The sequence below is a fragment of the Eumetopias jubatus genome, unplaced genomic scaffold (genome assembly GCF_037043125.1).
Source record: "Eumetopias jubatus isolate StellerSeaLion01/CBP00866 unplaced genomic scaffold, mEumJub1_p1.0 scaffold_2, whole genome shotgun sequence".
In the NCBI taxonomy this organism is placed as follows: Eukaryota; Metazoa; Chordata; class Mammalia; order Carnivora; family Otariidae; genus Eumetopias; species Eumetopias jubatus.
In genome coordinates, this window is record NW_028274808.1 from 190,371,671 (window position 1) to 190,388,155 (window position 16,485).

At 44.0% G+C, this 16,485-nt stretch overlaps 1 protein-coding gene and 1 non-coding gene across 2 annotated transcripts in view; one reads left to right on the forward strand and one right to left on the reverse strand.

Moving 5' to 3' along the window:
- PROM1 (prominin 1) overlaps window positions 1-16,485 on the forward strand; it is a 98,013-nt gene that overhangs the window by 54,447 nt on the left and 27,081 nt on the right. Inside the window, exons 4-9 of the mRNA XM_028087855.2 lie at window positions 629-749; window positions 2,690-2,753; window positions 4,028-4,117; window positions 9,669-9,886; window positions 11,657-11,731; window positions 14,283-14,346. Coding sequence (XP_027943656.2) covers window positions 629-749; window positions 2,690-2,753; window positions 4,028-4,117; window positions 9,669-9,886; window positions 11,657-11,731; window positions 14,283-14,346 — 632 coding nt within the window. The remainder of the gene's footprint in view (window positions 1-628; window positions 750-2,689; window positions 2,754-4,027; window positions 4,118-9,668; window positions 9,887-11,656; window positions 11,732-14,282; window positions 14,347-16,485) is intronic.
- LOC114198723 (U2 spliceosomal RNA) lies at window positions 7,317-7,507 on the reverse strand. The gene has a single exon (XR_003607161.2). It is a non-coding gene; the product is annotated as a U2 spliceosomal RNA (small nuclear RNA).

Genomic DNA, 16,485 nt, shown 5'->3' on the forward strand with positions numbered 1-16,485 from the left:
TAGAATGATACAATATGATGCTACTGTTTGCAACTTTTCATATGGCAGTTTAATACTAAAGTACTCATGTTTCTTTTCCACCTGGACAATAAAAAAATAATAAAGACAATTAGAGCAAAAAAATGTTAGGAAACCCATACCATTCTTATCATTTTGGTATTTTTCCTGATAGTTTTCTTTGGAGGGAGCAGAGGTATGCACGTGGGGTGTGCTTGTGTAGGCACTGGGCAGGACAGTGTGCACCCACATTCTCCCATGTGGGCAGGAATGACGCTCTCTTGCACACACTGCCTTACAAATATTGCTCCTTCTGTTCTCTCCACAATTTAGTGGGAACTTTCTCCATTTATAAGATTTGTATTTAACAGAACAATACATCTTAAATGGCTGTGTGTCTCATGTGAGAGGACTGAGTCCCATGTTGTGGTCTACATGTTGGATTCTGGGATCTTGGCGGGAAGGCTGCAGCAGTGGGGGAGGGGCAGGTGGGGGAGAAGGTCCCGCCCTCCTGGGCCCCCCCCCCGGCTCGGGAGCCCTGCTCCCCTTACATCTGCTGGGCTACTCTGCTGGCCAGAAGACCACGGGTCACATAGTAAATGCCCTTCCTTCTCTTTCCCATTTCCGGCAGCGTGGGCATCATCTATGGCTTTGTAGCAAACCACCACCTGAGGACCCAGATCGAAAAGACTCGGGAGTTGGCAGACAGCAATTTCAAAGACTTGAGAACCCTCCTGAATGGGACGCCAGAGGTAAAAACCACAAAGACGTTTGGTGTGTGGGGCCTTCCTGAGTCCCTGTGTATATGTGGAATCTCATTTGGACTTCTAGAAGCCCAGAAAATCAGAGTAGACAGGTGCTACCTTTGAACTTTGTAGATGAAGCACTAAAGGCCCAGTGAGTAATTTTCAAAAGCATACAAAAGCATCATTTCAGAACTGGTGTCGTTATTTTATTATTTTATTTTCCTTTATTTTAAGGTATGACATCAAATTATAGTATTTATTATATAACTGCTTAACTATTTTATGGGTCTCGTGATTTTTCTTAGAAAGAAAAATCTTTGGGTGCCATTGTCTTTTCTCTTTAGCAATATAGTTAACCGCGCATGGTTTGCGTGAAGCTACTCTTGTCATGAGACAAGACTTTCAAGAGTTTTCTGCTTTATAAACACCCATTTGCTCATCTCTGCATAGATGTGTAGAATTCCTTGGGAGGGGGGATACACACACACGTTCCCCCCCACACACACACACACAAGTTGTTTTTGGAAGAAGGGGGATGGGGTTGCTGGAGGGCAGGTTTTTCTGTATCCCAGAAGCATGTGATGTCTTGCCTGTAGAGAATATTGTTTTTAAAAATATCTGAGTATATACCAGACCAAATAATTGATGATGAGTTCATGGGTACCAGTATGTGGAGAAGGATGCCTTCCTGTTGAATTCCCTCATCAGAGCCCGCCAGAATCTATGGGCTTTTTCACAAAGAGATGTGCTCTTTGAAGTTTGTTATATTCTAAACAATACTAACATATCAAATATTGTACCAGTGTTTAAAAATGGGGTTGGAACTAAAAGAGCAAAAACTGCAAGCATTTTTTTTAATATTGAGGTTCGAGAAGTTAATTTTATTCAGAGCTTTATAAGAGGGAAATGTTTCCTTTTCCCCATCCGTGAATAAAAATTCATATTTTTTTACCCACCATTCTAAAGACTCTGAAGTAAAACCCTTTTCCTAAAAAGGTGGCAACGTTAAATATATAGCGGTCATGGACGGTGAACTTTGGGATTGCTTTCGGAATCTTGGAAGGATCGTAAATGGTCATGACTTTGGGGGAAACTTATCTAGTTCAAAATATATGAAGAGGTCTAACAAATGTATAAAAAATGGACAGAATGTGAATAGTCAATTTAACGAGGAAATATAATTGGCCCCAAGCATAATAAGATATTTAACCTTACTCTAGTATTTGGAAAAATGAAAATTTAAATACTCATGTACATTTTCACTGAGGGGATTGGCACTGGCTATTCAACCAATGGTAACACCCAGTGTCGCAGAGGGTGTGGGGAAGCAGGTCCACTAGGGCCCAGAAGACAGGAGGGTAAGCAGCGGCTCTGGAAGCCAGCTCGGTCGTAGCCACTGAATGTAATGATTGGTCCTACTGCAGTAGATTACAGACGGCCTCACATTCTTTTTAGTCCCTCGCTTGTAGAGGTGGATCTGTTTCCAATCCCTTGAATCTGGTCCGTGCCTGTGATTTGCTTTGACAAAAAGAACGCAGTGAGTGCAACTTTGCACTAGCTCTGACCTCAGGCTTTCAGAGACCTCACAGTGTCCACTCTTGCTCTCTTGCTGCCGAGACCATGGTGTGAAAACACCCAGACCTGCCACTTAGAAGATGAGAGGCCACGTCAGGGGAGGGACCCGTTTGTCCCCAGCCATGCTGGCCCCACCCCGACTCTCCACAGAGCCAATGCACAGAATCAGGAGAAATTAGAAATCCTATTTCCTAAGCCAAGAAGTTTTGGAGTATTATTAAGAAGTCTGGGTACCAGAAAATACAAGTATCTCTAGGAACCTGCTTTCTTTTTAAGATGTTCTGATTCAGAATAGTTTTTGTTAAATCTCTCTTTATTGTGGCTTTGGACTTTAGCAGAATTTCATACAATTTTTTTTTTTTTTTTTTTAGCAAATCAACTATGTACTGAGCCAGTATGCAACCACGAAGAAAAAGGCATTCTCAGATCTGGATAGTGAGTAAAACTTAAAGTTGCCTCAACTTGGTTGGTTGGTTGGTTGGTTGGTTGGTTGGTTGGTTGGTCTAGAAGATGCTCTGGCCATCTCCCATGAAACATGGGCCAAGTGATCAAGTATGCCATTTCTACAACCTCTGCATCAAAGTTGGAGCAAAGAAGAACAATTCCCTAGAGTTAGAGACAGTTTTCTGTTTGTCACCCGATGAGTAAAACCCAGCCTTTATGGTAAGAATGCCTATGCTTTCTTGTGGTCACAAGAGCTCATTCTGCCTTCCCCAGGTGACGGAGGAAATGGGTCTCTGTTAGGTCCACTGTTACAGATGGAGATGGGCTCCCCAGAGAAACCGGTGGGCTTCAGAAATAGGGGGGTGGGCAGTGCTGGTCCCTGCAGGTCCCCGAGGAGGTCCCACAAGGCCTTGCTCAGCGGTTCTCCCCCAGGGGCTGTTTTGCCTTCCAGGCACCATCTGGCAACATCTGGAGACATTTTGTTTGTCCCAACAGGTTGGGGGGGGGGTGCAGTGCTGCTGTCTTCTGTGGGTAGAGCCCAGGGAGGCTTCCAAACGCCCTACAACCCACAAGACAGCCCCCACCACGAAGAATTATCCAGCTCAAAATATCCGTGGTGTCATTGTTGGGAAACCCTGGCCTAGCTGAAGAGATCAGAGACACACGGCTTAACTTTATAAACACTGAGTTCCTAGGACAGGTTTTCTGCTACCCAAAAGCTGAGCGTTCCTGTGAATACTCTTGTAACCTGAAATGGCATAAAGCAAAGAAACAATTTACCTTTAATTTATATGGAAGCTCTTTGGAGCGTTCCCAGACCCCAAAAGTCACCTCTCTTAGGCTTTCCTCATGCTAGCGGATGCACACAGTCGCTGGAGTCGAAGCCCAGAGTTCTGGGGCTCCACCCTGAGATGCTGCGTGTGATTCCCGAGGAAGGCGCTGGGGCGGCGCCGCTCTCGCGTCTCTGTATGGGCTCATCTCGCTGCAAAACCAGCAGGGGACACCTGTAAGATTAAATACCCAGTCTGTGCTGATTGCTTTTTCACGGGAGACTGCTCGTGTGGGAACTTTGGACAGCGTGAAGAAATCTCCCCAAGAATCAACACCTAAATGGGGTCGAGGATGAAAAGAGGGCTTTCAGGGCAGGCGAGACCCCAGACGACTTTCCAAGGGAGGACATCCTGCAGCGGGAGGAAAATGCGGGTAAGAGGAGAGGAAACTCATGGAGCCTACCCTCACAGCCCCTTCTGCTTCTTTACATTTAGATATTAAGTCATTGCTAGGAGGCGGAATTCACGAACAGCTAAGACCTAAAGTGATGCCCGTGCTTGATGACATCAAGGCCATGGCGGAAGGTAGGCACCGCGCCGGAAATGGGTGAGAGAGGCTTCCCAGGATCACGCTCCCCTTTCTTGTTTTCCCCAGATGTGGGCATGCCAACAGGACAGGTAAAGACACACAGCATCGCAATGGTTTGGTTTGGTTTTTGTTTGTTTGTTTGTTTGTTTGTTTTAAAAAAGCTTGTGTCAAAGAGGTTGTACTGTCTCCAAGTCCTTTGAAATAAAAACAGCAGCATTTGATAGGAGCCTGCCACCTGGTTTTGTAAAGATGGTTATTGGAAGGCAGCCGTGCTCCTCCGGTTAGGGGGCATCTGACAGCAGATGTGGCCCACAAAGCCTGAAGTGTTTACCATCTGCCCCTTTATGGAAAAAGCTTGTCGACTCTTGCTATAGAAGGTAAGTAGCCTCGAGAAGTTTAGGTCTTTGGGGGTCTATTGGTTACTCTTTCCTTTTCTCTGGAAAGAACAACTTTTGGGAAAGAGGAATCTGTAGAGATATCTTAAGACACCACAGTCAGTGATCTAAGTGAGCAGATGTACTGATTTTAAGAAACTACATATTCAATCACAATGAGAAAAAAAAGACTCCGAGCCCCTTCCAAATGTTGAGGAGATATCGGTGCTAAGTGTTTGATAGGACAGTTTCATCTGTGTCTCACATTTGTCAACCTGCCCCTGTGAATTTTACTTTCACGAGCCAGGATTCCCGAGAAGACAGGCCACAAAGGAAGGACTTGGGTTGAAGTTGGAAGGTTACGCCCGTCCCTTTTGACATTCCTCCCTGCCACCCCCCCATCCCCTTAGAGTTCAAAGACATGGAAACAGGAAACGGGATGACATGCAGAACAGGCGAGTTGGTAAGATTCATTTTAACCAACTGATTAGGCTTCCTTGCTCTTCTCCTTGACCCTGCAACGGGTCTACCTGCAACTGAAGGCATGTCCTCTGCTGTGGATAATGTTGAGATGCCTCCCTGATACCTGCTCCCCTCAGCACCAACCACGTCCTTCCAGTGCAAGGAAACCAAGGCCCAGTGAAGGGATGTGATGTAAACACCCATGCCGCCTGCCTGCCTGCCCTCCCTCCATACCTGGCCCCTGCCCATCCTTCCGGTCACTTTCCATCTCAGCCGCCCAATCCCCAAAACTTCCCTTCCAAGCCACGGATCTCAGGGTTTATTCTACCGTAGGTCTCTAGGCATAATTCTCCCTCAGACCCCTGTACTGCACGCACGTCCTTGGCCTGTTGATTTTGTTCGTGTCTTAATTCCCCTTGCTTGTGTCTGGAGACACCCAACACAATGTCCAGCCCAGAGCAGATTGTCATTTCTTGAACAAATAAAGGCCTGCAGAACTTACCTTCATTTTCTAGGTGTAGAATACTCTAACTTTGCTGGTGATGGAGTGGAAAATGGATTATATTCTTTCATAGTCCTGCTTCAGTTGCTAGGCAACTCCTTTTGACTTTACAAGCTTCCTGATCTTTTACTTTTAATGTCTGTAGTCATTTGATTTTTTTTTTTAGTTGCCCTTGATGCGCTTTGTGGATATATCTATCTATTCAAATCAGATTATAGTTGTTTTCATTTGCTTTGGGAATTTTGCTGATGGTTCTTAGAGGTCTTTTGGAGATGCCACTGATGTGATATCAATGCCAAAGACCCTTTACGTGGCTTAAACAACAGGAAATATATCACACATGACAAGATATTGGACGTATGGTGGTTCCAAAGTTAGCTGCTTCGGGGGTTCAACAACCCTGTCAAGGAGCCCTTCCCCCCACCGCCCTATCCTGTGGTTAGCAGAAGGTATTACTTAACCAACCACCAGGAACAGACAGTGAAAGGAGGTGGGGGCCTGGTGGCTCCTCATCGCCTCACTGGGAGAATTGTCACTCCTGTAAAATGCTGACCCTTCCCTTCCCACGTCTTCGGCATCGCTCTTGCTGATTATCCTCCACGTCCCCTTATCACAGCTTCATGTGTTTGCACTTCATCAATGGGTTAATGATTTGGGCTGGCTCTGTGACCTTTACAATCAAATGTCTCCAGTCATCTCTCTTAGAATCATCTCTTGAGTAATTATGGGTCATTTCCCCCAGCACATATAGAAAATCTGTCTCTATCTGACTTTCAACTAAGTGGATTATTTCATGTAACTGACAGTGGCTTCAGGTAAGGCTTGATCTAATGGTGAGATTCTTTTCACCCAGTTGTCCTCTACAATGTCTGTATCATTCTAATGCAAACTTCCCTTATAATTGCAAGAGGGCTAACACCAGCCACATTGCTCCTCCTCCTCAACCGGATTTCTCTCCAGTTGGGCCAACCGGGGTTCCATAGCCATCTTTGGACCAGTGCTACACAGGGGAAATGGGTTAAGTGGGAGGTGGGACCCATGTTATCCAAACACAGGTCTGCTGCAGTGCAGGAGACAGATGACATGGCTTCTGAGATGTCAACCAACAAAGTCCACAGCAAGTGTTTGTAGAAATCATTAGCCATAAAGTAATATTTAGAGTGTTGAGGGCCTTGAGTGTGGAGGGCCTGCTTTTCCTAAATCCCGTTAGTACTCACAAGAGTTCTGTGTGACCGGTATAGTCACCTCCATTTTACCAACTCAGGACAGTAAGGCTCAGAGATGATGTAACTTGTCCAAGACCAGGTAGCTGGGGAGTGGTGGAGCTGGGATTCAGATGCAGGTCTGACTACGAAGACTGTGCTACCTGGTCCACACCAGATGGTATTTGGGTACCAACACCATTGGAGAGTGTTAAGCTGTAGGGTGATTTTGTGCCATCCATGGCAAGACAGCCCAGAGTAACTTTGGAGGAGGAGTTAGGAAGCTAGAGTTCAAGTGCTGCTGTGGCCACAGGAGGATACCAGGCATTTGGAAAACTGGTCTTCCGAGTTCTCCAGCTCCAAAATTATGTGACGGTAAATTCTGTGCAAAAATATATGACTGGTGCAATGTGGTTGCTGTGTATTTACGTTTGGCCCATGATTTGCCCAATTTTTAATGTTTGAATTATAATTTTCTTCGGATTAAAGGCCATGAAAACAGATTTTGTTTTTCTCTTCAGTGCTTCCTGCGTGAGTGTTAAAGTTTTATTATTTTTTTAAACAGGCTGAATATGTGAAAGTTTAGCCTCTGGTGTTGCCAGAACATTTTATACTATGCTTAATAAACTGCTTTGACAATTTCTTTTGGTCCTTGAAGGGGAGCACCATTCCTGGAGGTCCTACAATGCCAGGTCAATGTGTGGAGTGGATGGAGTAAACTCTCATTCCGTCCCCCTGCTCCAAAAACCCATTTAATATATTGTCCTTCGATAGAGGACGTATCAGATATTAAATTGATAAGAACAGATACTGCACTGGATCTTAGCCAAAAGGCTGAGAATCAATGCTTTGACAAATTTTTTGCTAAAAATTCTTTGCAGCTTTACGTGTTTAGTGGCTTTGGAGAGAGCAGAAACATGCGAATTCATCTGTGTGAATCTTATTTGAGCTGCAGATCAGGACCTACAAAGAAAATGTGCTATGAGCTGGTAAAATGTTAATTAACTAAAATTGAGAATCTGAAATATCTTTCCACTGACTTCATATACATAATATATGTGATCTTGCTAAGTCTGGAATGACTCCCAGAGTTGTAACCCAGTAGATATTTTATAGATATAAAATACTTTGAAGCCTTTGGAAAATATATATATATTTATTACCTCTGAGTCTTTCTTGGGACATGACAGAATAGTACCCATAACCCAGAATGTCTATAAACTGTGCTTAAATGGACACATGTATTCTGGGCCATCAATTTATTTTATCACCCATCATTCTAGGTTGCTGTTGTCTCTTGCCTTAAAATACCTTCTCTTAAAATGGAAAGGACTGTGAGAGGTAAACCACATTAAAATGTGAGGTGTGTGTTGTATGATGGGAGGCATACTTTGGCACACTCTTTTGCATCCTGTCATGTGTTTTTAGCGCAACCCTGTTCTTTGTTTCTTGTTTTTGCTGTGGTAGACATTCACTGAGCCTCTAATATGAGCCATGCTTTGCTGATAATCCTGGGAGGTAGGTACAAGAGATGAGACATTGACTTCCAGAGTGACTCTTTGACAAAGTCTTAAATATTATTATATCTCCAACACTGTTAAGACATGACTGGACCAAAATTCAAGAGAAACAATTGAAGCAGATGTTAGGATTTTATATCTAGGTAGCGTGACAGAATTTGGGGCCAGTCATACAGTCCAATCCTGGAAGCCTCCCAGGTCTCAGGGTAAATCACCAGAGCTGGGTTGCGGTGCCATCTTGGGTGACAAGGGCAATGCCATCTCCTAAAAGCATATCTGCTAGCACACAGCCGAGAATCCTAGACTCTCCTAAGAACCAAGAGATGACCCAACCAGCTCCCCAATTTACACATGAGGAAACTGAGATCCCCAGAGGTGAAAGAGTTGGCCAAAGATGCTGTCACAAGGTGATCTCAGAATTGGGGTAAGACCTCAGATGAGATCCCATAACACGAGGCGTTAAAGTGCGTGTGTGTGCATGTGTGTGCGCATGTGTGCATGCAGTTTGAGCACTCAAGTTTTATGTGGTTGCCAGGGAAAGTTAGGGAAACCAGTTCTTAAGAGCATTCACACTTTTGCTTGTAACGTCCAAGTGTGGCTTGATGCTCTGCCATCTGTTCTGTGAGCCTGGAAGACTTGCTACCTTAGGAGAAAAGTAGTGCCCTCTGATTTAAATTTCACATCTTTTACTGCTGTGGCTTTAAGTCACTGTAGAAAAGTGTTGTAATTCACGACCTCCCTGGTCATGAATACATAGTTGTACACCTCAGAAAAATCAGGAGGATAGCAAACAATGATCAAGGATTTCCTAGTATAAGAATGTGTCCTGGCCTGGGAGGCTCCCCAAATAGAACAGATGGACTCACTGCCATCAAGGAACCTCATTCTGATGCCCACATTTTGTGATGAATGTGGTGGTGGTTTCACCATGTTCAGATGAGGAAATCGCTGAAGAACTTTCAGGAATCGGTTTCTGGCGACCAGTAAGTGGCAAGGCTGGGATCTGCACCTAGACCCGCCTGAACCCAAAACCATGCTCTTCCCCTGCTGCTCTGTGTTTAATTCCAGCTCTCCGAATATCCCTTACTAAGCTATGTCTGGGTGTGATCAGTCTTGATGTAGGTTAAAACCACTCGGGGTTGAAGACCCTAGCTTGTCAGGGCTGGCCTCTTCAAGGCTGGGCGATGCTAGGAGAGCAACACCTTTCCCTGCCATGACTCTTCCTGTGCCGGCCAGTGAATGCTGCACCTCGGTGTTCCCCTTGCATTGCTGGGCTGGTTCTTGCTCCTTCTTCTTGTCTGAAGAGCCCCCAGGTGGGAAAGCTGGACTGGCTGGAGTAGCTGGGCAAGGAGGCCACAGTGGCTGCCTCCCAATGTCTTTTATAAGTCCACTTCAAGGTCCCTGAGGGTACTTTGTAGGCGAGAAGGACTTTCGCCAATGCCTGCCTAGTGGGTGCGTCTGTTCTGAAGCCAGGTGTGTCCCCACAGCAATCAAAGAGACCAAAGAAGCCTTGTTGAACGTGAACAACACCTTAAAGGAGCTGAAGAAGTCAACCGCACAGCTTAACACCAGCCTCAGTGACGTGAAAAGGAATGTGGAGCAATCACTCAGTGACCCCATGTGCTCTGTCCCACCAGTGGCCACCACTTGCAACAGCATACAGATGTCTCTCAGCCAACTGGATGACAATACCAACTTGGGTCAGGTGAGCTGGCGACCCTGCTAAAGGGCAGTGCCAATGGGACACCTGTCAGGAGCATGGTGGCCTGGGTCTCTGTCGGGCTTCTGACTGCCACATTGGTGCGGCTGCAGCTGGGGAGAAGGAATAACAGGAAACCCCTTAAGTGTCCTCTGCGGTTGATTTAGTGGAACCTACCAGAATGAATTCAGCTTTAAAAAGAAGAAAGGAAGCGGAATGTGTTTTTGTAGACCTTTAAAAATTAAAATATAGCTTCAAATGACATGCCTAGTATATTAACCACATATGCTTAAATATAAGGGAATTCTCCATATGCCAAAGGGAAAACTGGGGGGGGGGGAGAATTTGGAGCAACTTGAATATATGAAGTCCTGAAATATAGCTAAAATAATCATGTTCCCTCATGATTTTTAATGCATTGAGATAGTGGTATATACATGCCACGTTTTTTATAAAACAGTATCTTAATATGACTTATACCCTTCTCGCCTTTCTATCTGATGGGTCAACATTATGCAGACTCTTCACCTTCAGTCTCAGTGTGTATGTATGAGTTATGCATATCACTGTGGTCACCAGTGCACGGTTTTTCAGAGACTGGGATCTTCCCTTGCATTTAAATTGTATGGGATCGAGTCTTCTGGGGGTAACTTTTTATTTTGATGTCTTTTCAAACATGCAGAAAAGTTGCAAGAATGGTAGAAGGCACTCCTGTCTACACCCTTTACCCAGACACACCAATTGCCAGCCTTTTGCTCCATTTGCTTCATCCTATTTTATCTGTTTATCAATCTGTGTATCTACCATCCACTCATATTGTCATTTATACATATAAAATACTATGCATTTTGTGCTTTTCTCAATCACTTGTCGGTAAGTTACAGACTATGTCCTTTTACCCCTAAATATTTCAGTGCATTTCCTAACCATACACAATCTTTATACAGTTCTCAAAATTAGGACATGTAACGCTGACCCAATATGAGCATCTAGTCCATGGTCTATATTCAGATTTTGCTGATTTTCCTAAAAAAAAACTGACTTTACAGCTGTTTTTCTTTCTCCAGTCTAAGGGCCAGTCCAGGGTCATGTGTGGTCTTTAACTGTCATGTCTGTTTAGTTCCTTCAATCTGGGACAGTCCCCTGCCCATTTTCTTCTTTTCTGACATTGACATTTTTGAAGACTGCGGACCATTTATTTTATAGAAAGACCTCAATTTAAGTTTATCTGGTGTACCCTCATGATTAGATTTGAATTACGCATACTTGCTGGGGATATCACAAGAGTGATATTGTGTCTTTCTTGGTACATTATGTAAGGAGGTCTGTGATGTTTGTTCCAGTCTTGGTGAGAGATAGAACACTTTAAATCCATGTACAATGCTGTAAAGGAAAAATATATTCCAGACCCACTCACCAACATAACCATTGGTTGTATTGCTTTTAAACATATTTTTTAAAAGGTTGTTTACAACTTTATTGAACGATATTCAGTACCTGAAATGTGAGATCTCATGTGTTTGATCTGTGTTAAATTTCTTTCCTTAATTTTTGCTAACTGCCACAGGAGCCCTCCAAACATCTAAAACTTAATGCCCGTAAAGGCCACTTGAGCTAAATGTCTTTTCCCCCAATATTCTATTGTTCAAAAGAAACTTAAACCATACCCTGTAATATAGAGACTTTGGGACTTGGATATAAGATGACTCCCTTTTTTATGACAAATAATGTTGGGAGTAACCACCTTGCCTTATATTTTGTTTTATGAATTTTCAGCTCCCATCTTTGGATCAGCAAATTGATAATATTAATCATGTTCTTCAAACAGATTTGTCCAGCCTGGTCCAACAGGTATGTTTTCTGGAAAAAAAAAAATTACAGTGGTTTGTTTTACATCATGTTAAAGGGTAGACTAGTACATAAGAAAAGAGGTAACTGCAAAAAGAAAAAGCCCTAAAATTTTGGAAAGGGGGTTGCCAAGAAGGGTGTTAACTATTATCCTCCAGGTAATTTTGCTCATTGCACTTGAAGAAATTTGTGTTAAGCATCTGTTGTGTGCAAAGCACCATGCTGGAGATAAAAAGCAAAAGATGATCTTGTCTTCCTGGGACTCAGAATTCGGTGGGTGTAGTGCCGAACCCCGTACTGACTCTGATGTGAGGTGCCCTCCCACTCTGCATGCATCAGCCTGTCACTTCGTCTCTTCCCACTTCTGCACATTCGTACATGCTGTGGGCTATGCCTGCCCCTCTCTCCTTCACCCAGCCACTTAGGCTACTAAGTACTAGCTACTTAAAGCATTCGATATCACTTTCTTAAAGATTTATTTATTTATTTGAGAGACAATGAGAGAGAGAGAACGAGCAAGTGGGGGGAGTGGCAGAGGGAGAGAGAGAACTTCAAACGGACTCTCCGCTGAGCGTGGAGCCCCACGTGGGGCTCGATCTCACGACCCTGAAATCATGGCCTGAGCCAAAATCAAGAGTCGGAGGCTTAACCAACTGAATCACCCACACACTCCTGATACCACTTTCTTAGTGAGGCCTTTCCCGGTCATCTTGACCATGTCAAACCCTTTTTTAACACAGTCTTCCAGCACAGCAGACAGTCTGTTAAGATCGTCATAACTGTAATTATTGCTTTAATGTCCCTATTGTCCCACTGGAGTGTAAATCCTAAAACTGGCAGGGGCCACGTTGGTCTAGAGCATCATCATTTCCCTGATAGCCTACCAATTATTGCCTTTTATTCAATCTATATGTTGAGTGCACGATAAATATTTCTTTGCAGATTATGATTCAGTAAGTATGCCCTGGGCCTGTAGGAAAGGGAGGGAATAGTGTTCTTCTTGACTCTGTCTTTCAGCAGGGGTATAAAAAAGTCATCAGATAATCTGTTAAACACTCATCTACTGACAAAGTTTAGTGTCACCTTAAACAAGTCATTAGAAACTCCCGGTCTTTGCGTCCTGGCGCCTCCTCGTTTGTTAAGTGAGGGAATTGATCCAGGAGATCTATAAGGCCTCTTCGACCATAAAACCTCTTTCAACAGTTGACCTCCACAAGTCCCAAGGCAGACAAAAGCAGAGGGGTCAGGTGTACAGTCATCCAAACAAGCACCTGTGCGCTGGTTCACGTAGGCACCGTTGAGGGAACAGAAGTGGTAGCTGTTCTTTTCCCAGCATCGATGTTACCAGGCTAACCTGGAAACTTGCTGGCACCGTAAATCTTACAAAGGCTATAACCTAGATTGGACTGCCGTAGGAGACTGTCAAAGGCTGGGTGGCTTCTCAACGAGAGGAATTTATTTCTCACAGTTCTGGCAGCTGGAAGTCCAAGATCAGGGGGTCAGCACGACCGAGTTGTGGTGAGAGACCCTTCCAGGTTGCACACGGCCATTTTCCCATCGTATCTTCACATGGTGGAGAGAGCTGCGTGGGGTCCCCTTTTATAAAGGCACTGATCCCATTCATGAGGCCTCACTCTGGTGATCTAATCATCTCCGGAAGGCCCCACCTCCTACTACACTACCGTCACTCACTTAAGGGTTAGGATTTCAGGGTATGATGCCTGGGACAGGAGGCGGGGGTGCCAGACATTTGGTCCGTAACAGGTTGTAATTGATACAGTGTTACCCAGCAGATGGCTAAAGACACCAGCGGACAGCGAAGAAACATACAATACACCCCTTCCCTAGGAAACGCTGTCTGTTCAGTTGAGTTACTTGGAAATAATAACATCTTCTTGTCCCAGATTTAGCCCCCAAATGACATAGCTTGGAGTGGCTGTTTTTGTTTTCACTTCAGCCTCACTAAAATGTATGTCATCTATAAGCTGTGTGTTCAGTGAGACTAGATCCCCAGTCTTACTTCCTAATTGCATTGGAAAATACGACTCTGGTTTGGGAAACTCACTTTCTACCTGCAGATGGAACATTGCACAGATTGGGTCTTCTCAGCCTCAGCACTGTCAACGCTGTTGATGATTCCCCGTGGTGGGGGCTGTCCCAGATGTTGTAGGGTATTTACGAGCCCCCTGGGTCCCTGCTCACACAGCACCATTGTCGTGATAACCAAAATGTCTCCAGACATTGTCAAATGTCCCCTGGAGGACAGAACCATCCTCCATTGAGAAACACTACTATAGATAATATGAGTTAACCGTTTAAAAGTAAAAAACTTTTAGCAAGGTCTTGGATGGATACAATTTAAAGGGAAAGTCCTCCCTTAAGGGGAATTTTTTTGGTAGTCTTTTAATGACCATATAGTGATGATTTCAGCCTTAAGATGACTGTTAGAATTTTTATTTTGCTTCTCTCCTCCACCGTTGAGCTGCTAACTGAATACTCGTTAATTACCCTTCTACTCACTATGTGTATCAATTTACTTTGAACTATTTTCTAGGGCTATAAATCCTTCAATGATATTCCCGAGATGGTGCAAAATCAAACCACAGACATCATATCAGGTGAGAGTCAGAGTTTGAAGTCATTTTGTTTCTCTCTTTGTTAAAAATTGCATGATTACTACAAAAAAATGTATTGTTAAGAAGTGGTGTTTTTTTTTCCTCTTTTAAAATTCTCTCACTGATCTGGAAGATTAAATGAGTACCAGAGATTTTTAATTATGCCACCTTCACACAGCGATTTAGATTTTAAGAAATAATAATCTTATTGAACTCTGATTAACATCATCCTGCTGGCAGGAGGTGGCAAGGTCAAGGGCCACACTCAGTGACCAGGCCTCATCTTGAGCTGTCAGAGCTAAAGACAGCCGTGGTTGAACTAGGAAGGTCACATTTTGATTGGTTTCACTGGGGAAAAACTGTAGATTATTATATTTTCTAAAAACAAAACAAAACTTAAAATTCATTTTTTTTTCCAGGAATACTATGTATAAGGATTTATTTTGTCTTTTTAGGAAGATGTTCGTCTGCCTTCTGATGCTGCTGTAATGGTACCTTAGGCTCTTAAGGTTGCTTAGGATTTTGGGAGGAGCAGGACTAATATTGAGAGAATTCTCCTAGTCTTAAATAACTGAATCACGTTGTATTCAGGTTATGGTATTCGGGGTGAATGCACAGAGAAAGAGCGCAGTATACACGGTTCTTTGTGCAGCAATGGCAATAGACAGGGGTTATTCGCTTAAAGAAGAAATCTCAGAAGCTAGGTGAGATTTTCTTCTTCTTTTAAATCATCTTCTTTGTGCTTCCTTTTATCTGTTGACCAAGTGGTTTTAAAATGTTGTGTTAGAGGTATTTGATTTTTTTTTCCCCCTAATAGTGTTCTTTCAACCCTTTAAGACTTTGGGTAAAAAAAGTATTTTATACTATTACACAGCGCTTTAGATGTTCTGTGTGTTCCTTTTTGTTTCATCTAAGATTCTACTTTAAAATATTAAGAGATTAAAGACAAAGTTCATGCTTTCTTATGCTGGCATCTGAAGGCTAACACACGCTCTACGTCCGGTAGCCACCTGCTTACTAATTTCTGTGTTTACTTTTTTTTCTGTTGTTCTCCCTTTCTGGACCTCTTCTGCCAATACGTGCAGCCCTCCCTTGTAAGTCTGGCAAAGCAAGGTGTGCAGTATGCGTGAGCGAGGCCCATTGCACACTGTCATTGCCTCAACACAAGCCAGAGTTTTCCCAGGTCTGGGCGAGTATCAGTCACTCCATTCACCTGAATATCAATTGCTTATTTTCATGTCCTTCCAAAACAAATAAAACCCCTTAGCTCCCATGTTTTGATCATTCGGTCCTACCCCGCATACTTAGTTTGAGTGCCTACTGTGTGCCAGGCTCTGCTGGGCTCTGGGGATGGGAGATGAATAAAGTGTGATCCCCGGCGGCCCTTCAGCTGGGCACGTATACAGATGCCATTTTCCACACTCTGGCAACATGACAAGGCACACGCAAGGGACCCAAGGGGGCAAAGAGTAGTGGAAGGCTTCCTGGACGAAGACACATCCAAACTGGGGCCTGAGGAAAGTATCTGGGGAGAGAGGATACCGGCCACGTACAGAGTCACCCAAGTTGTCAAGGGCGGGGAGTTGTGTTGTGTGGGAAAGCAGGACAGCCTGAGAAGCAGAAGGAACCTGATTCGGAGTTGAGGGAACTGTTCAAAGGGGAGGGAGAGTCTGCATCCCACATCTCTCAAACTCCCAGAAATCCCAGAGTCAAAGAAGAGACCCACCGAGTCACCTTGTTGAGGATCCTGGAGCCTTCGGGTACATTTAGAGGAGAATTGAACCACTGTGAAAAGCATTCTCCTCCTGGGAGCTCTGTGTGAACAACACCCTTTGAAAAAGATTCCCACCATTTTATGTCATTCCATTTTGATTCATGCTGCCATCTACGTGAAGTTCACCAGGAGCCCTGGGATCTCATTGTAAGAACAGCTAATCTCTCTGCTGCTGCAAAGAGATTGATCTCCCTTTTCAGGATCAGTTGGACATTTAACTGATTAGCATGTTGTTAATACGTCCATGTCAAGAATCACTGCAGATAGCACCAACTTCAGACCTGTGTGAGCATTAAATCAGGTGACGTCCGTGTCCTGGGTAGCTTTGATCCCAGGACCTATCACAATGGACAAACACTTTCCAGAAA